The sequence below is a fragment of the Diabrotica undecimpunctata genome, chromosome 4, assembly GCF_040954645.1.
Source record: "Diabrotica undecimpunctata isolate CICGRU chromosome 4, icDiaUnde3, whole genome shotgun sequence".
Taxonomy (NCBI): domain Eukaryota; kingdom Metazoa; phylum Arthropoda; class Insecta; order Coleoptera; family Chrysomelidae; genus Diabrotica; species Diabrotica undecimpunctata.
The window spans coordinates 17,817,353-17,839,545 of NC_092806.1; the positions used below are offsets into that span (position 1 = coordinate 17,817,353).

The 22,193-nt window shown below is 34.7% G+C and overlaps 1 protein-coding gene across 2 annotated transcripts in view; it reads left to right on the plus strand.

Annotated features, from left to right (window-relative positions):
* Positions 1-22,193, plus strand: part of LOC140439250 (neuroligin-1-like) — a 397,801-nt gene that overhangs the window by 245,863 nt on the left and 129,745 nt on the right. For both annotated transcript variants that reach the window (XM_072529050.1, XM_072529051.1), the window contains exon 3: positions 14,063-14,280. In XM_072529050.1, the coding sequence (XP_072385151.1) occupies positions 14,063-14,280 (218 nt within the window). The remainder of the gene's footprint in view (positions 1-14,062; positions 14,281-22,193) is intronic.

Sequence of the window (22,193 nt, forward strand, 5' to 3'; positions counted from 1 at the left end):
CTATTAGTCCAATAAATTTGAGACAGGTTTTTTACTCACCTTATTAGTAAAACTAGTTCTAAGTTCGTGCATTTTTATTGGTAAATCAATAATTTTGTGTACGCGACTGTGTGATTAGTCATAACCCTAACGAATAGCTGCTGAATGTATCGTTTTTTGAAGGTGTGTGAGTAAAGCTGAAATATTATTTGATAAAACAGGAAGCCAATAAAAGACGAACTTGCTTATCGTAAAACTAGTTTTAAGGTTTTACATTTTTATTGGTGAATCAATATCTTTGGGTACAACTTGTCATACCACTAACGAATAGTTTCTGAATGTATTGTTTTTTGTAAGGTTTGTGAGTAAAGCTGAAATATTATTTGATAAAACGGTAAACCAATAAAAAACGAACGTGCCTTCAAGAGGTGTAACTTATTTGTACTTAGAGAATTATAGATAATGATAAAAAACAAGTTAAGTACTTAAAATTATGTGTAACAAAAGCTGTAACTTTGATTTTTTTCTTATGAAATATATATCGTCGGGTTACAGACAAAATATATTAAGTAAAAATATGCACGTATAAATAGTCAGACTTAAAAACATTTATATTATATTTCCTTTTGAATAAATTAGCGTTATAATAAATTAGGTAGGTATCTTTTATAATTTCAAATATTATTTACATGTGAAGTTTTTCATAGATGTACTAATGACCACGAAGATTCTTTTACCTTTCTCGTGACTGAGTTTTATTTCTCTATCTCTCATGTTTTAACCTTCTGTATGCTTTTGCCTCTTAAAGGAGGTCTCTTCCCTTATTTTTTGAGCTATGAGGGTGTGATAAACGTCAGAATGATTTTGCGTATTGGTTTTTGGAGGTGGAACGCTAAAGATCTGGGGTTCAAAAGGTGGCATTTGTGTTAAGGAGCGCACTAGAGGAATTTTTGGGTCAGCCAGACAAGCCAAGGAGAGGTACTTCAACCTCCAGTACTACGTGATGGTATGGTTACCAGCCAGTTAGGAACGGCTTTTGATTAGCGTTTTTGGCTTACAGTTGTTAACTGCGATATTTTAGGGGGATTACTTCTAGGGCGTCGAAATACTCAACAGAAAGTTCGTTTTCAGTGTTGTGTAGAAGCTTTGCTAAAAGAAATGGAACTTTTCTTTGGATAATCCTGGTGAGTATTTTCCCTCGGCGGTGGCAAGGAGTTTTGAGTGTTTGTTTGGCTCGGTTGTTTGAGTCAGCTATAGTGCGGAGGACATATCTCTTGCTGAGGGTTTGCTGCGCTTCTTTGTGCAGAATCTGAGTATTTTCCTTTCGGTGGCCATAATGATGTTAATTTCACGAGCATTTAGCGACGCATAGGCGCATGCCTTGTATTCGATTATTGGTCTTATGGAAGTTTTGTAGGTGTGCAATAGTGTTTTATTTGACGTGTTGCCTAGTTGTTTTGTGTTTTGTTGGTCGGTTTTCCAATTAAGAATCCTTCTTCTTTTTCAAGTGCCATCTTCGTTCCGAAGGTTGGCGATCATCAGAGCTATACGTATTTTCGAAACTGCTGACCGAAACAATTCGTTGCTGCTACAGCTATACCATTCCCGTAGATTCTTTAGCCAGGAGTTTCGTCTTCTTCCTCTGGACCTTTTCCCTGCTATTTGCCCTTGCATAATTATTCGAAGCAGTTCATATCTTTTGCCTCTTGTAATGTGTCCCAAGTATTGCAGTTTTCGTTTTTTGATCGTAAATATGATTTCCTTTCCTTTATTCATTCTTCTCAAGACCTCGACATTTGTGACTCTCTCGGTCCATGATATTCTCAGGATTCTGCGATACATCCACAGTTCAAATGCCTCTAATTTTTTGGTATCAATCTTTTTTAACGTCCATGACTCCATTCCGTAGAACAGCACAGAAAGTACGTAACATCTCATCAGGCGAAGTTTCATTTCAAGGGTCAAATCTCTTCCGCAGAACACTCTCTTCATTTTAGTGAATATTGATCTAGCTTTTTCTATTCTTATTTTGATTTCTAGAATCCTACTAAAATGAATTCCCAAATAGAAGACCCAGTTTCTGAAATCAATGTTTTCTCATAGAAGGGTTATCTGTCCACGAGCATTACGACAGGGAAGATTTAAATAAAATAAATTGAGTTTTGGAGGCGTTAATAGTAACTTACCACCCAACGATTCTGTTTAATTAATTTTGAGCTCTATTGAATATAGACAGTTATCACAGCATTCCTCTGCGTGGACCCGCAGTGAGGAGTGCAGTGTCGTCAGCAAATAGCAATAGGAGTTCACTCCTCTGTCAGTAGGTTTTCATTTTAATTGAATGGACACGTGCTGGCAAGGCGAGGAGCTGGGAAAGTGAGAGTAATAAAGTTGGTTCTTGGCAGATTTCACCATACCTCTGAGACCTTGACGATCTTGGAAGTCGCCAGGTGGAATTCCCTCTTGTTGCAAATAAACGAAAATCGACACCTCCATCACTATTATGTGTCCCTCCAGCTCCAACTTTATTTATTGGAGGGTTGGGCGTTTATTGGAGAACGCACGTCTTAGTAGATTTTCTGTTCTAACCATGCATTTTGATATTTTCTGGTGAAATTATCACGCTAAATTTTCTGGCGATTATATTAAATTGGTGAAACATACGTTGTAAATATCATCTTCAGTGTGAGTGATTAATATTGCGTCGTGTGTATGGCAGATTATTTTAAGTTATTTTTCTCCCATTTGGTATTCTTTTTTCGTTCTTACTTTTTTATTATTTCATCTATGTTCAGATTAAACAATAGGCTCAGTCTACTTTCTCTTACCTGATTTATCCTATTGCTATCCCAAATTAGGTCGCTTAGTTGTTCTTGAAACATTTATTTTATTGTGTTGTCTCTGTAAATCTAAATGCTGACAGTTTATTATGATTTATGCAGCGAGTACATTGTGAAAACCAGCCCCATTTTAAAAACTGTAAGTAATTTGTGCAAATCTGTTCCAATGCTCAATAATTTTTATACAATGCATGAATTTGTAGACGTTACTTTAGGTAGCTTTGTCCGCGAGGTATTTTTCGATATATTTTACCTTCTTAGACTGTTTATATACAACATAACCTAGAAATCGTTGTGTCTGTTGACATTGTGAACTTCTTTCGTGCTACTTATCGTTTTAACCATGGTAAATGGAAGAAATGGTAATCTCGGACAAGGGCGATATGATGAAGGTCTTTTTTAACCTATTTCTAGTGCCGCTGTTTTAAATTTGGTTAAGTCCAATTTTTTTTATTGGTTTGGTCCGATTTGCTTTGGTTTGTCAGTGATTTAGAAAAAATAAATCGTACTCGTATTTCTCAGCAAAAGTAAAACTTATATTATCACTGTTTTAGGCAAACATGTCTATATTTTATAAAAGGCAAAGAAGATTCATACGTGCTGACTGTACAAAAAAGCAACTTAAAGATATTAGCAGTTCAAAATGGAACGAGCCTGAATGAAGCATCAAAGGACTTTGGTGTTCCATGGTCAACGCTGAAGAAAAGAATAGCAAAGGGGTGTTTACACTCAAGCCTTTAGGTGGGCCGTTTGTCTTAACACAAGAATGTGAGAAAAAATGGTTAAAACATATCGTAAGATTACAAAAATTCGGATTTGCACCGACTGGAACAGAAGTGTGTACCATGGCATATAAACTGGCCGAGAAAGGTAATCTGCATTACAAGTTAAACAGTGAGAAGAAAATTGCAGGAAGAGATTGGCTACATTTATTCTTAAAACAAAATCCAGAACTCTTAATCTGGAAATCTTAATCTTAATCTGGAAATCGGAAGGAGTTTTACAGGCACGATAAAGGTGTTTAAATATGAAAATAGTTGCAAATTACTTTTCATTGCTACAGAACATCCTGATAAAGCACAACTTCCTTGATAAATCGAGAAATATATTTAATGTAGATGAATCTGGCATTCAACTAAATAATAGACCAAGTTATGTGTTAGTAGCAAACTAATCTAAGAGCATAGCTGCAATAACATCCAGTAAAAAGGGTAAAAACATATCTGTAATCGCTTGCTGCAATGGAGAGGGCTTGGTTTTACCTCCAGTATGTATTTTGAAGTGAAAAAATGAAAAAGCTAAGTATAAGGTCGATGCCGCCTGGTTCTTCTTTTCTTGCAGTACCGTCTCCTATCGGAGTTTGGCTACCATCACAGCAATCATTACTTTGTTGGCTGCAGCTCTGAACAACTGTATTGAACTGCATCCATACCACTCCCTTAAATTTCGCAACCAGGAAATCCTCCTACGTCCCACATTTCTCTTTCCCGAGATTTTTCCTTGGATTATGAGTCTAAGCAGAGAGTACTTTTCTCCGCTCATTATGTGGCCCAGATATTCAAGTTTTTTCGTTTGTATGGTTTTTATGACTTCGCATTCCTTCCCCATCTTCAGCACAACATCTTAATTTGTTACTCTTTGTATCCATGGTATTTTCCACATTCTCCTATAACACCACATCTCGAATGCCTCAATGTTTTTGATGTTTATCTTTTTCAGTGTCCAAGCTTCCATGCCGTACAGCAGAACGGAGAAAACATAGCACCTTAACATTCTCGTTCTTAAGTTCGAACCAGCCGCCTGGTTCCATAATTTTAATGTCATAAAAGTCGGCGTACGTAGCAACTGACATGTTCCTTCTACGGCTAAGGAACCATTGTGCAACGGGGAAACCTGAGGGAATAGTGGGGCTTATTTTGGATAAAGATAGCTCCCATTGCAGTAGTGTGGATACGTTAGAGTTTGCACAAGAAAATATCATAGTTTTGCTCTGTCTACCCAGCCACTCGACCCATTATCTGCAGCCACTAGAAAGAGCATTTTTTAAAGCTTGAATATCGTATTATTTCAATACTTGTAATTCCTACATCAAAATGAATCCAAATAGAAAATTTCGAGGCTAGTGTTTGGAGGACTGCTTACAAAGGCATATGTACAAGCAGCTACGACAGATAACGCAATATCGGAATTCAGAAGTACAGGAATCATCTCCTTTAATCCTGATGCTAACTCCGAATATGCCTTGTTAACATCAGATTTAGATTAACAACAAAAAAATAACGAGCCTAATTCGCTCCGTGCGTGACTGACGCGACACCTACCGCCTTCATCTGACAGTTTTGGACCTACCAATTTTCAGGTTAAACATATGACGTATGTTTGACATTGTTAAATACAGGCGAAATTGACAATTATTAATAATTAACTTTTTAATTATATTTTTTCAGTTTATGTACAAAATAAATGTAGTATTAAAAACTGGGTTTCTCAAAATTCATCATAGCACGGATCCATCTTTTTCTTTTCTCTAATTTATATGTAATCTTTGGGAACCTATAAAAATTACACTTACTATTTTTGCTATTATTAGCACAATTAAATACGCAACATGTATTTGCACACATTTTTGATAAAATGTATGCGTAAAAGATTCCAATTTTGTCATATTTCGCCGCTACGCACGCTGGCATCGTTTCAAGGTACCCCTACCATGGTCACGCACGGAGCGAATAAAAATAGACCTACTTTATCTTAACCAGGTTGTTTACACTGGCAGGAAACCACGAATTCCTTAGAAAAACCAACATCAGAAGTAAATAAAGATTAGAAACATGAATGCAGGCAAACTTTATTACAACTGGGCTGTGCGAAAAATCCACAGGAAATCATGTATTCTTCATCAGACGCACCAGATCTGACTTAAACAGGGGCAACAAAAAAATGTCAAACAACCCCTGGATCATATTTCGCCGATACCTATCCTAGACAAAGTTACATTTGCAAGAAAGAATTCTAGAGCTCTAGCTGAGATTTTGAATTTTCCAGACAACATCGCCCACCTACGAAACAGTAAACGACAAAACAAAACAATTAAGTCAGTTAAGAATGGACCAAATGCTAAAAGGAAGGTCAAAGGAAAAACCATGGTGTAAAAAATGTTAAAATTTTCCATAATAAGTATATAGTAACGTGAATATCCATCTATTCTTAACCAATTGTAAACATTGTGTTCTCTGTCTTACAAACGTGTTTTATTCCACTGTCATCTCATTATAACAGGTTATGGGTCCAAATTAAGCAAAAAACACATGTTCTTTTTTTGTTAAAATGTCGTAATTGCACAACAATAGCCAGCAATTATATAGCAAATGTTCATAAATTAAAACCACCCATTAACAGTTTATTTTAAGTATACTTAAAATAAGCTTTAAACTATATTTTTTAAAATGTATTAACTAGCCAAAGTATGGTATGTTATGTGGATAAATTTCTGTAAGAAATGTATCCAAGTGTTGCTACGCCACTGGTAGCAATTAACTTACAATTCTTAACTTCTAACTAGGTAAATTCCGGCGGGCGAACTTTCGACACCAAATTGTCTTTGTACCTGGGGTAATCGAAGGGTCAAATTTTATTATAGGAAATTTCGACACCGCGGCGTAAAGCAGGTAGGTAGGTAATTAGCGGCGATGGACATTTGCACCCAAGCAGGACAAGCGGGTTTTCCCAATATTTATTGTCACGGCGGGGGGCGTGGCACTTGTGTACTTGTGACTTAATTATTTCAGTTGTAATTTATTTCTTGTTTGACGTGACTTGTGCACGTATACGGATATTTAAAAAATGAGTTTGATAAAAAGTTCCCGTGGTCGAGATTTATTAGTGGTGGAGCATCATTCGTTCTCGAAACAGAAAGTGTTACAAAGCGGCGAGATATTTTGGCGCTGCATCCAAAGAAACACTAAGTGTTCCGCAAAAGTGTTTACAATAGGCTGTGAGGACCTCACCATCACAAGAAGTGATTTGGTACATAATCATGAAGCCGATCCAAAAAAGCTTGAAGTAAAGATGGTAACCAATGCATGTAAAAGAAAAGCCCAAGAGGACATATCGGAAAAGCCTGCCAAAATTACAAGAACTGCTGTTGCTGAGTGTGATGCCAATTTGCTGACGGTTCCTGACATAGCTAGCATAAGAAAGAACATTTACAACTGTCGTCGCATATCAGAAGTCCATAATGCGGTTAGTAATTATTCTCCTAAAACCTGTCGCAATGAATGTTTTTTGTTTTTAAATCATCCTGAATTAAATGTAATTGTATTTTCATGCGAGACAAATATTCGTTTGTTGTGTAAATTAAAAACTTTGTATATGGATGGTAAATTTTCATACAGTACCAAATATTTTCTACAATTATTTATTATACGTGGCTTGGAAAATGGACATTATGTTCCTTTAGCATACTGTTTGTTGCCGTTTTCACTTACACCAAAACTGGTTTAAAAAAAATCAATCTTTGGGTTTGGTACAAGAATATAAGGATACAAATTCAGAAATTGGAAAATGGTTAAGGCATACGTTTGGTTTAACTTATTTAAATTCAGCAGAAGTTGAAGGATGCATTCTTTATGATTTAATGTCATATAAAACTATAAACGCAACACTTGATATATATGCAGATTATTTACTGGAAAATTACATTTTCGATAGCGCTCTATTTCCACCACACATATGGTCTAATCAGAATCCGTCTATTGCGAGGACCACAAATGCCTGTGAATCCTTTCATTCGAGATTTAATTCTTCTTTTTATTCAACACATCATTCTATTTTTATTTTTATTGAAAAGTTAAAAGAATTTCAAGTCACTTGACACTTATGTCAAAATAAATAGTTTACATATACCAGCAAAAATCAAAGATACTACTGTTAAGGCTAAATTGGCATTTTTGGAGAAAATGATGGATAAACTACGATCCCAACAAATACGTAGGTTAGATTTTATAAAAGCTGTATCTTATCATTCCTATAATAGCAAATAAATCATTGTATACAAGTATATTAACGGTAAAATGTACAAAAATTAGGTACTAGTTGTATTATATTTAGATATTATTACAGTTATAAAGAAATAAAATGCACATTACTTTTATTAAAATAAATAAATTAATTAATTATGGTATTTTATTTATGTCGCAGCTATATTTATTTGGTGTCGAATATACCTGTAAGATAAAAACGGGAATTGGGGCTGGTGTCGAAAATTGCCATTCAATTTTAGTCGCTACCTGCTTAGTGTCGAAATTTCCTACGCCCGTAAATTCTCATGAAAGTCGAAAATACATTTAAAAGATATGTTTACCCGTAGATTAACTTTCTCCGACCAATTCCAAAAATTTCTCTGTTAGACAAGAATTCAAAAGGTCGGTTTTTACCTACCTCTGTATAGAACTATCGAAGTTGTCCCCCGCCGCTCGAAAATCTCTTGCAATAGTCAGGTATTGAAAATCGGAATTTTAAGTCAGTAAAATATTGTACCCCAGATTAGCTGGTCACTCGCATATTAGTTAGTTTTTAGTTTCGAATTCGATATAAATCGACGCATTTTTGGTTTAAGAGTTTTTAGACTATCGCGGAATCAGTATCAAATTGTATCCCAGCTGGGCTGGTCGCTTCTTGTTTTTAGAGTTTTATCTCGCGCATTGTAGTTATCGTTACATAGTTTAGTTTATTCATATATAAGAAAACGTCCTTAGTTAAAGTGATAATTAGTAGTAACATTTTAATCTGTATTAGTGCTGGTGTTTGTAGTGTGTCGTGGACCAGTGTATAGACAGTGATCGGGGCTATTTTAATAAAGAACTTGCGCTACAACTTTGACTAGATATTAACTTAGTTGTAGTAACATTCAATTATTAAATTACGTATTGTTTGAACTAATTGTGTTCTTATTTCCCACGCCAGTGGGTGGTCCTTCGGATTGAAAGTAATTACAAGACTTAGTACGCTCTAAATGGTAGCAATATCGCCATCCTAATTTGTTGAACAAATGTCAGTTTAATTCTACCAGTTAAGTGTCTTAATGTTTCTTTTTTACTATTATGTGTTATATTGTTTTTTCAATATATTTATGTGTTGATATTCATCAACATTCATTGTCTTGATAAAGAAACTTAATAGTTTCGAAAGCTCGGCTTTTATAAAAGAGTACACATGTTAGTGTTTTAATCACTGGACCTTTTTACACCAACCTCAAGAATCTTCGAAAGTTTAATATAACTATCTTGTCACAAACAATATATATGCATTTATGTAGATATTTTATAGTAGTTACCAAAATAGAATAAACTTTCCCAGATAAAATCTCATGCGTGCCTCGTTCGTTTGATCCTTAAATAAATTTTTAATGCTGTTCTTCTAACTTCCTACGATCTAATATTTCCATTTCCGGGTAACAATTTCGTTACTCTCGGTATCCTCTATGGTACTTTTATTTTATCGTCTCTAATTCGGTTCCCCGTTTGGCGTACGTGACCCAAATTTCGCACGCATACACTATTGCCGTAATGTTGGGACCGTAATTGTGTTATAAACCAGTAGTGTGTTTCATTATCATTTCTCGTTTACTGAATTTGGTTTTGCTCAAAGCGTACATACGTACTAGAGAATATTATTTGCTTTTCTAGTTTTGGTTGCTATCTCTATGTCTATCTTTCCGACGCTTTATTAATACGCTTCCGAAGTAACGCGACAATAGGGTTTTCTTGGATATTGGCTCAATAAAGAATATTTTATTTCCATTCGGGTTTTTTATTACGTAGCCAAGATAAGAATCAGCCGGTATAAATAATCCCAGAAACGGTTCTACCGGTTTTATTAAGTATTAAAAATATTGTTTATTAGCTTCCTTTGGTGTATTTATTATCGAATAAAAAAACAAACATATACAACAAATGTAAATATATAAAGTTTTGAGTTTTAAATTTTTGTTTTAACATTATTAACACATTGCCTGCCGTCTCGGTCTATGTGACCGAGAAAAAAATTGCTTTGCACGCCAGCTAGGTCTATTTGACCGAGAATTTTAATGTAACTGTGATGCCGTCTCGGTGACTATGGCATGAACAGAAAGTATTACAAAATCCTCTACGGCAGGCAACATGTTAAACAATATTTTTCCAGATGAACACTCTATATGAAGAGCAACTAAAAAATTTAAGAAACCGACACTACCAATTCCTCCAATAAGAAAGCCTGATAGAAGTTGGGCGTAGACTGACAATGAAAAAGCTAATGTATTTGCAGAATATTTAGAGAATATATTTACTCCAAATTTAGTTCAAAACATAAATCGAATATCTAGATGCACTTTGTCATTTATCACCTCCAATAAAAGCATTCTCTTCATTCAAGGTTCGCAGAATAATAATGAGTACCAACTTTCACAAAGCCCCAGGATACAATTAAATCGATGGGAGAATCCTGAAACATCTACCAAGGAAAGCAGTTCTCATGCTTACTATTATCTATAATAGAATGCTGCAGTTAAGCATTTTCCAATCCAGTGGAAATATGCTCGTATTATAACGATTGGATAGCCAGATAGAATAGTTTTTACCTGTCAACCCTTCCATGCATACAGAAAGGTACCCAGCTACTGAACTAAGGGTACAATAAAAAGTAGGATTGTAAAAAATCGTAAACATAAAACAAAAATAGCATTTTTTTAATACATCATATCTAATTTTTGGCGATGGAAAATTATCCGCATATCTTATATACTAAAAGGCTAAGCCATTTTCTTGTGCGCAATACTCCTCCTAAATGGTGATAGATAGGAGAATCATTTATTCGAATAATTAAACAGATTGTTGAGTAGATTCCCCCTAATGTTTAAAATTAAAAAAATTCGAACCGGTTTAAAAATGGCGGCCATAAAATGAATTTTTCCTATAGTAAAGTATAGGAATTTTACAGGTTTCATTCTTCAAAATTTAAAGTCCTAATTTTCAATGTATTTTTAAAATATGCCCGCGTCTACTTTTTTCTTATACTTACTGATTGAATTCAGAATTATGAAACCGGAAGTATTTACTTCCGGTAAGATATAAGTATTCTCAAAAAAGTGGAACAGTAGGCGGTAGTGTAGACTAGCGCGGAGCATCATACTGTTTTCTGTATTGTTTAAATATAAATTTAATTAGTTAGTTAGTTAGAGTTCTCAAACCGACGTCTTTTTCTTAAACGGGGCATTTTACAATCTAAAATATGCAAAAAAAAGTTACTTCCGGTTTTACTTCCGTTTTTTATTTAAGAGGGGCGGAGTCTAACAATCATATGGTTTCCGTTTCCTAATGTAAATCTTCCTGAAAATCCTAAAAAACTACTGTATCGATTTTCAATTTAAAAAAAATTGGCGTCGATACAGTTTATTTTTAGGATTTTTGGAACATTTACACCAGGCGACGCAAACGATGGATCGTTAGACTCCGCCCCTCTTAAATATCAGCAAAACTTACATCAAAACTCGATGTCGAGTTGGTCCGCTAGTATTTACTATGTATCATTAAGTCTATACAGATATACGAGATCTACAGTTTAACGTCGACCCCGAACGACAAGTTTGGAGGAGATATACAGGAGGCAGATTACGACTTCGTGGTTAATCCGGGCCCTCGAAGTGGCGACATTGGCAATATATTTTAATTTTGTAATTGAAATCAAACCCACATGATTCGATACCCAAGAAGTATACATTCACGTCTAAGCTACACTGCCCTGTCAAATTTACCAACCACTAAGTTTATTTTATGTAAAATTCAAAAGTGTTAGAAAAACTTAAAAATTTGAATATACACTCATGGACAAAAATACCGAATATTTTGGAATTTTCCAATTTTTTTATGTAGTCACTATTATTTCAAAATAATTTTAGATTACTGATAATACTCATATAGTAGGCTGATGTACTCAACTGGTTTGAAATATTTTGATGTTTATTTTGACGTTTATTTAGTGGTTGGTGTCATTCGTACATTTCATCATAAAAAACCTTCTGCACGTAAAGGAAAAATCGTACTAATTCGGTTATTTTTAGTTTAAATTATTACGTTTAGTTAAATATTGTTTTGATTTAACTAAGTTTAAAACAAGTATCCCACCAATTCGACACTGCGATGAAGCCCAAGTAGCACATATTGTAATTTTGTACGAGGAAGGATATGCACAAAAAGGTATCGCAGGACGTCTCAGCAGAACTGAATCTATAGTTTTGAATACTCTTAAAAGGTACACCGAAACAGAAAATTTTGTACGAAGGCCTGGTCAAGGACACCCAAGGTGCACAACCGCAATTGATGACCGTTTTTTGGTTCTTAATTCTACACGAAATCGTTCATTGACATCGATGCACCTCAGAAATGAGCTATTAAATGTTGGACAAGTTAATGTGAGTTCACAAACAGTTAGACGAAGATTAAAACAAGCAAACCTAAAGCCCAGACGCCCCGCCAAAGTTCCACGTCTCCTCCTAAATCATAAATCTCGTCGTTTGGAATTTGCAAGAACACATATTTAGTGGAATATCGATAACTGGAAAAACGTTCTTTTCACTGATGAGACCAGAATCCTATTATGGAAGCCAGATGGACAAAACTACGTCTACAGAAGAGTTGGAGAATTATTCGCTAGCTGCAGTCTCGCCCAGACTGTTAGTTTTGGAGTTGATGGCATAATTCTTTAGGAAGGCATTAGTTGGGAGGTACGTACCGCACTTGTGGAAATGATTGGATGGATGACTGGTGATTCGTACGTTTAAAACATCCTGCAAGATCATGTTTTGTCATATGTTGGTTACATTGGATATGAAAGATTCACGTTAATGCACGATAATGCTCGACCACATGCCGCTGCCATAGTGAGTATTTATCTTGATATGTCCAAATTTGAAGATTGGATTGGTTACCGTTTAGCCCGGATTTGAATCCAATATAGCACATGTGGGATCACCTAAAACGCAGCATATGATAAAGAAATTTCGTTCCTTATACGATAGAGCAGCTTTGGCTTGCTGCACAGGATGAATGGAATGCAATTTCCCAAGAATATGTCCAAAAGTTACTTGCAAGCATGCTGAGAAAGATGCAACCAGTAATAAGAGCTAGAGGGGGAATACTCGTTACTGATCATGCACATCTTTTAGTTAAAACGACTTGTTTAAGCAATTTAAATTATCATTTAAGTTTAGAGTAAAATAACCTTATTTACCTAATATTAGACATTTATTTTTTTCGCAATTTTCTCCGCGTGAAAACTTAAAATTGTTTATAAACATTTTTAAAAGAAACTCTATTTTACAATAAACGACTTGATTGACCAGAACTTATTTTGAAAAAACAAAAATTAGAAAGTTCCAAAATATTCGATATTTTTGTCCATGAGTGTAGTATTTTTTAACTTCTGTTCATAATGGTATACCCTTCCTTTTAGTTGAATTAAAAGTTCAAGAGAATGAGAACTTAGTATATAGGTTCCTCTTGATATAGTAATGAATTCTATTAAAATTGGTGTGAATAGTTTTTTCATTCTTCTTTTCATATGCCTTTTTGTTACATAGGGAATAACTAGATTGTATTTGGAGTCTATAGTGCTTCTTTTTGTTCTCATATATCATCGCATATAAGCTCTAGTCAACTTAGAAAGTTAAAGTGTAGCATAAAACCAATTACTTCGCTGATTCTAGCAATGTTAGAGGTTATTAGAATATGATCTAGATGTAATCTTAAGAATAATTCTACCAAATCGAAACAAACGAAATAATGCAAAAAGTGTATTTCAGAAAATACAAAAAGAAATATATGTATATATATATATATATATATATATATATATATATATTGCAAAAGCCAAAAAACTGTTAATCAACAACAAAATAGGAAAATAAAATATAAATCTTGCGTATAATAGAAATTCGAGAGTTCTTTGAAGTGGTTCGGTTGTCTAGCGGTAATTATCTTTACTAATTACTCCCTCGGGTCCACAGTAAATGAATCGTTTGTGGGGTCGGATTGTGATGTTGAGAGCTAGGGTGGGGACATCTGATGCAGGAAGGATGTTATCGCTGCTATAATTTCTTTCCGATCTCAGGGAGGAACTTTTTTAACACATTTTTAAAAATAATACGTTTATCGGGTTATTTGATACTCCTTCGATCCTTTTACTTTTATTATGTTTTTTTCTTTTAGGTACATGCCACCTGTTACCCCATCTATGTGGAAGTCCACCCGATTAGCAGATCGATTTAGCGCTGTATGTCCGCAACGTCTTCCTGATATCGGGAATCGATCTGAGGCACTGTTGGAATATCCAAAGAATCGTTTACTCTACTTAGAAAAAGTTTTACCACTCTTAGCTAATCAAAGTGAAGACTGCCTTTACCTCAACCTCTACGTGCCCAGAACCGGTAAGTCAAAATGTAATATAAATATATGATGTACTATATTTTTGGTAACACCTACGAAACACATTGTTGCTTGCATATGTTTTTTCAAAACTATTTAAACTGAAAATAACGTTCATATTTTCATTTATATAAATAACTTCTTCTTCTTCTTCCTACTTTATAAATAGGTTTAATGCCTGTTTTACTTCGGTTTTTAGACTCAATTGACGTTGTCTGACCATCTTTTCCTCGGTCGTCCCAATGATCTTCTTCTATTTGGCGATTTGTCTCTTGCTATTCATACTATTCTATTTTCTGTCATTCTTTCGATGTGTTGATTCTATTCCACTTTTCTTCTTTTGGTCCACGCGTTTATTTCCTCTATACCACATCTCGCTCGTATTTCCTCACTTCTTACTCTGTCTCTTAGAGTTTGGTTTGTTATTTTTTGTAAGACTTTCATTTCTATTGTTTTTAGTAGTCTTTTTGTTTTCGCCGTATCTGCTCTTGTTTCCGCTGTGTACGTCATTATCGGTCTTATTGTTGATTTATATATCCTGGTTTTCGTTTCCGTTGTGAGGTATTTGTTTCTCCAGATTGTGTTGTTGAGACATCCTGCTGCTCTGTTTGCCATGTTTACTTGTTTTTGTACTTCTTTTTCCACTTTTCCGTAGCTTGACAGTTTTATTCCCAAGTATTCAGTTTACATCACTTGTTCTATTATTTTGTTATTTACGACTAGGTTACATCGTCTCGGTTCCGCTGATATCACTATCGTTTTAGTTTTCTCTGTTGAGATCTCCATGTTGTATATGAGCGCCGTATCTTCGAATTCTTTAATTAATCTTTGTAGGTCATCTTCATTTTCGGCTGTTATTATGGCATCGTCGGCGTAGCATATTATCCTTATTTCCTTTTCTCCCATTCTATATCCTCTTCTTTTTTTAACTTTCTTTATGATTTCATCCATTATCAGATTAAATATTAATGGGCTCAGCGAATCTCCTTGTCTAATGCAAGTTTCATATTTGATAGGTTGCGATAGTTTTCCTTTACATCTTACCATAGCTATGTTATCTTTATATATACTCTCAATGGTTTTTACTAAATCCAGTGATATTCCCTTTTCATATAATAATATAATAAATGTATCGCGTCCCGAAATCTCACTCGATCAAACGCTTTCTTCAAATCTATCAGACACATATATGCTGGTTTGTTGTATTCCAGCGACTGTTCTTTTATTTGTCTTATTACAAAAACTGCATCCGTGCATGATCTTCCTGTCCGAAATCCTTGTTGTTCCTCTTGCAGAGATACTCGTTCGTTTATTTTTGTCGCTATTATTCTTGTTGTCAATTTGAGTGTTGTATTTAATAGATTTATTGCTCGATAATTATTGGGGTCTTTCATCTCCATTCATCTGGTATTCTGTTCGTGGTGATTATTTTATTAATAAGAAGTTGCAGTTGTTGTACAAGGTGACCTCCATATTTTAAGAGTTCATTTGGTATTTGATCTTCTCCTGGTGATTTTCTGTTTTTTAATCTGTTTATTCCTTCTTATATAAATAACGTCCCTATTTATTATATACGTACCATTTTTACGTAACATTTTTTACCATTTAAAAAAGGTTTTTATCCAGTTACCCAAGATAATCCTTTCTCTCTTCAATCCTGGCCCCCTGTAGTGGTCATCGTGATGTCGTGTACTGACCGTCTCCAAACATTTCTGTCTATAGTTATTTCTTCTAACTCATGCAGGTTTTTTGTATATTCCGGTGATTTGGTCGATTCATCTTATTGGGGATCTTCCTCCTGATCTTCAGCCTTCTGCCTTTCCTTGGATAATAATCGGATGGATAGCTGTTTGCTGACTTTTAGCTAATTTAAAATTAAAATATTTGTCCTGTGGTCTGTCCACAGAATTCGCTTTTCTTCAACAGAACATTTCAGTGGCGTCTATCTTTTTTCTTTCCGCTTGGTTTTCGTCCGGTCCAAGATTCATATCCGTATTACTATTATTATGAATATTATATAACAAATAAGGGCAGAGGAGCGAGCTCCTATTATGACCAAAAAAAAACAAATAAAAATCCTTTTAAAACTAATACCAATTATAAAGTTAAGTAAAGTTAAACAATTGAGTACATCATACAAAAATTGTAAAACAGTAAATAAATAATGCAGTCCGAAAATAACAAATCCTATAGGTAAACTAAAGCGCTATCAAGTTTATTTTTAAAGATGTTTACACTAGTTGCCGATATGGTGTCTTAATACAAATTGTTCCAGATATTAATTATTCTATTTGGAAAGAAGTTCACTCTGGACCTTGCAGTAGTTGGTTCCCTCTTTAATTTGTAACGAAGGTCTCTTAATCTTTCGTCTGGATTTAAAGTGAATATGGTGTTTAGGTTCCCAAAATTATGTTTTAAAATACGAAAAGACATAATTAGGTCACCTCGAAGAGCTGCTCAAATGTCGTAAAATGAGCCATGGATGATAGTCTATCTTCATATTTAGGTCTTACACGGACGCGACTTTTTTTGCAAAATTATTTTTGCAGGAGGGTGTTAAGCTAAATTGAATGTGAGCAGTAAGAAGCGAGTGGTCAGAAAGACCCACAGGAGAGGACACTTCAAGTGTAGAAATTAATCGATCGTCATTTGTAAAAAATAAGTCTAAAATTGAAGGAATATTATTGGCTCTAAACCTCGTAGGTTCAGTTATCAGTTGTAATAAATTTGAGTTCATGATAAAGTTTTTAAACAAATTTTGGGAATTAATAGTATTAGTTTTGGAAAAAATGGGCCAGCTAATCTCTGTCAGTATTAAGAATATTAAACAGTTGATCAATCACATTTTTAGAGTTCGTGGAATTTGAGAGTTCTTTCATATTTTGGCCATCTTTCATACGGCGACTAATATAACTATAGTTAAAATATTATGGAGTTGATAAAGTTCCAAAATTTTCTACATTTAGTTTAAAAACGAGTCTTCAGATTTTTTGCACAAGACAGGGAAGATATGGAATATATGACAAGAAAATTAAAGAAGGAATATGAGCTATGGGAGCTCAAGACAAATATGTGTAAGACCGAATACTTATGTATTGGATCCGAGGTTGCAGATTTGAACTTAAGTTTAGAAGAAGAGACTAAGAGTTCTAAGACTTTCAAGTATTAAGGGTGAATATGCTAAGGTGAGATTATACTTGTATGAATAATATAGAAATGAAAATAGCACCAAAAAACAAGCCACGAAAGCATTTCATGAAGTGATATGGAACAATACTCTAACCAAAGAAAACAAAAAAAAGAATCTTTCATATTAGAGTGATAAATATTACCCTATATGGAGCAGAAGTCTGGCCAATGACAACATTAATACGAAGTAAAATAAGAGCAGTTGAACTGGACTGAAACTGAAGGAGAAGATATCTACAAATCACCAGAGTGAATAGAATAATAACAGGGGAAATATGATTCAGAATGGAAGTAGAATGTTCAACAAAAAAATGGAAAACAGAGCCCTGCAGTGGTACTGGTATGTACAAAGAATGCCAGAACAGAGGTGGCCGAAAAGAATATTGGACTGGAACCCGCCAGAAAGAATACAGAGTAGAACACCTGCTACAAGATTGAAAACATGCATAGAAAATACTCATAATGGGAAAAAGCCGAAGAAGAAGAAGAAAAAGATCAAGAACAACACAGAGGGCCAGCGAACGAGCTATGTTAGGAGTTTATCTGAGAGAACATATACGAAATAAAGACGTGCGAAGCAGAACGAAGATGGAAGAAGTAATTTCAAGGATTACGCGAATGAAATGGAGCTGGATAGTACACGTGGCACGACAAAATAACGAAAGATAGATGAGAAACATTATCCATTGGAGACCACGCGAGCACAGTCGTAGTAGAGGAAGACCACAAAAACGGTGGCTAAACTACATAAAATAAAAGTGGGGAGAAACTGGCACCAAATAGCACAAATCAGAGATGCGTGGAGAACTAATGGTGAGACCTTTGTCCATCAGATGCAAATAGGCTAAAGAAGAAGTTATGCTTTACCTAAAAACCGTAATTTACCTCATTTAATAATACAAGGTAAGATAGACGAAAGAAAAGTGCCAAGTTGAAGAAGAATGTCATGGCTTAGAAACTTGAGGATTATGGTTTAACAGATCCTCTGCATCCCTTTTCCGAGCTGCCGTCAACACAATTAGTATAGCTAATTTAATAGCCAATGCACGATCGAGTATGACACAAAAAGAAGACGAAAAGTAAGTTGTGGAGTAAAAATTCATTGTTTCAAGCGCAAGCAGCAGCCATTTAGTCTCTGCTTTTTAATCTAAAGAGTACATTTGGTCTGCACGCGAAAATTTAATTAGAGATATTTAAATAAAATTAATTATTAATTATTACATCAAAAGGTCGATTCATTTAGCAGCAGAAGAAGGACTGGGGGAAATGTGACGAAAACCATAAAGGAATAAAACCGTACTGGTGGGATGCAGAAATAGAGAAGGAAATTAGAGATAAACATCGAAAATACTAAACATTATTAACAACAAAAACAGAAAACTATAAAACAATTTACAAAGAAGCACAAGCCAAAGTAAGGAAAAAGATAACTCAAAAAAAGAACGAATCATGGGAACAGAACTAACCAAAAGATCAACACCTACGTAGGAGGTAGAAGAAGCACAGAGAGTTAGAGATTGATCAAAAGTATGAGAAATAATAAGAAAAAAGACGTTATATCACCAACAACAACAGAAAAATGGGAAGAATATTTCAAAAAATTACTAACAGAACAAAGACCAGAATTTACTGGTCTTTGGAAGAACATGGAAGATACTAACACGATAGGAATACGTATAAATTCATCACCATTACAAATAAGTAAATCAGAGATGGAAGAAATAACCAAATCCCTAAAAAATGGAAAATCCCCTGGTCCTGGTGACATCCCTGCAGAATTAATAAAAGCCGGCACAGACAAACTCCAAGAACAGTTAAGAAAACTCTTTCAAAACAAAATAGAAAATGACTATAGAGATTACGATGCAGAGGAGCAAGCTGGTTTTAGAGCTGGGCAATCCACAGTAGACCACTTGTACTCTATTACGCAAGTTATTGAGAAAAAAACAGCCGTCAATAAAGAAGTTCACCTGATGTACATAGACTTGCAAAAAGCATATGACAGTGTACCTCTCAGTAAACTAAGGTCAAACCTACAGCAAACCAACATTAATCATGGTCTTATCAAAGCAGTCCAAAGTCTGTATAATGGAACTACTGCAAAAATTAAAACTGGATCAAGGATATCTGAGGGATTTAAAGTCACGAAAGGACTAAAGCAGGATTGCTGTATTTCGCCTACCCTTTTCAAAATTTATCTGGAACAAGCACTCAAGCTGTGGAAAAAAAATGTAATGGCATGGGAATCACTCTCAACGACGAGACTACACTGTACACCTTATGTTTCGCTGATGACCAAAAACTGATTGCTCAGGATCATGACGACTTGAGTTACATGACTCGGAAGCTAATAAAAGAATATAACAAATGGGGTCTCGAAGTCAACATTAAGAAAACTGTATTGGAGGGACAAAGCAGTCCATTATATTAGACGATGTGGTAGAACTTAGATACTGTGATGAATATAAGTACCTGGATATGGGAAGTTTGGCCAATGAGACAAAGAACAGAGAAATTGTTACTAGCAACAGAAATGGACTTCTGGAGAAGAGCAGCAGGCAAATCAAGACGAGATCGGATACCAAATGAGAGAATACTAGAAATGATGGGAGTCAAGCGTACAATAGCTGATGACATAAAAACAAAACAGTTAATATGGTACGGCCATGTACAGAGAATGCCAGATGACAGGATTCCGAAACAGATTTTGACGTGGACACCACAAGGAAGAAGAAAAAGAGGAAGGCCGAGAAGAAGCTGCAGAGAGGGAATTGAAAAAGAACTAGAGGAAAGAAAAATCCTTCCAGGCCTATGGTTAAATAGAGAAGAATGGCGGTTAGGAGTCGGAAGGCGTCGGAGAACGCTGTGAACCGATAGTAGTAGTATTAATTATTGAATGAGGTCATACGACTAGTTCAAAAATTTTAAATGATAAAAATGAAAATGATATATTTAAGTTAAAAACAATACAACTTTTCGAAACACCTATTATACTCCTCTCTCAATTTATATGTCCACTATATATGCTATATTAACAGTTGCAGTTTATTCCCACTCAGATATTAACTTCATTTCTACATTTTACTGTTTACTTAATAATAATAAACTGACGTCTCTCTATATTCCATACTGTAACGATTTCAAATTAGTTTCTAATTTTCATAGGAAGCTTTAGTTTAAACCATTAAAATTTAACATACATCCACATCATTTAACTCTCTACAAATTGCTCTCAACCTCAGATAATTAATTTTGACGATCTCATTTAACTCCGTCTGCGCAAATACAAACGTACCATGAATACAGTGCTTCTTTCATACCAACTATTTAAATATTTAACGTTTGACTATAAAATTAATTTGGGTTTGCTCAAATTATAACATCGGAGGTAATATTTATTCAGGAATAATAACGCTGCCGAACCGAGCTGTATCGTTAATTATTTTTGTGATAAATGAGTTCGTATTTTAAATTAATAACAATCGCAAAAACTTTGTGAATTGGTGGACAAAACTCTATCTGATGTATAATGGTGTGTAATTACGTTTTATTCGTTATGGCTGTTCATCTGTTTTAGTCTGCATTGTTTTTATCTATAAAATGTACAATTTAATCATTGTAAAGTACTAAATATAACTCATTTCGTGTGAAGTTGAAAATATACTGATATTAATGTAGACTGATTTTACATTAAACTAAATAAAATTGTCATTGAGTGGTGTTATATATGGCAGATATATTTAGTTTGGATTTATAATATTATATGTTGAGTTTTATAACATGTATTCTGTTTAATAAATCTGATTACTTGCATCTTAGACAATGTCTATGTCACACCAGTATGTCAGCGAAACATAAGATCTACTGAAAACATCTCCGATATACCTGAGAGTGTGGAGGAGAATCCTAAGCCTTCGATTTCGTGTTGCTCACAAAAACTCGGCCTTTCCCAGACCACAACTGACCACAAAAACTGATCCTAATTTTTACTGATATTTCGTCTTTAGCTCTGAGACCCAATTTTTAATGAATAGGTACATCAACAAAATTAATTTGTTGATTTTGGTAGCGATATCAGTCCAGATCAGATTCAAGAGCAGCCAGTGCCTCCCGAGAAAGTCACTGTTTGGTGTCATTGGATTGTGGATTAGCGCATGGTAGCGTCATCGGTCCATATTTCTTTGGAATCGACGTTGGGTCCTCATCAATGGCGAGCACTGTATCTATAATTACCAACTTCTTTTGACTTGAATTGAATGATATGGATACCAAAGATATGTGATTTCAACAGGACTCTGTGTGCTATACATCTCATACCATATTGGAGCGAGTTAAACTCTTCACTTTTTTGTAAAAGAAGTATTTTATACCTTTTATTTATACTGGGCACCCTATTGTTTCCGCAATTGGTTGCAGTTACTTTTCTCATTATATTATAGATTTATTGTAAATTGTGGATAAAACAGTCATTTGGCCTTTCAGAGAAATAGTTTTTTGGTGGTTTCAGGTAGGCCTTAGAGCTTGCTGTCCGACGTCGTTTAAATCAAGACGTTACTTTAACAAGCAGTTGAATACGTTTCTCGCCGAATCGCTTATAATCGTTCGCTAAATTTGTTTCGATATTTTTTTAGCTTTATCGACGGGGTTCTTCCTTATCCATTCTTGTTCTACAAAAGGCTACGAAATTGATATACACTAGCTATATAGAGCCGCATGCGACACAACT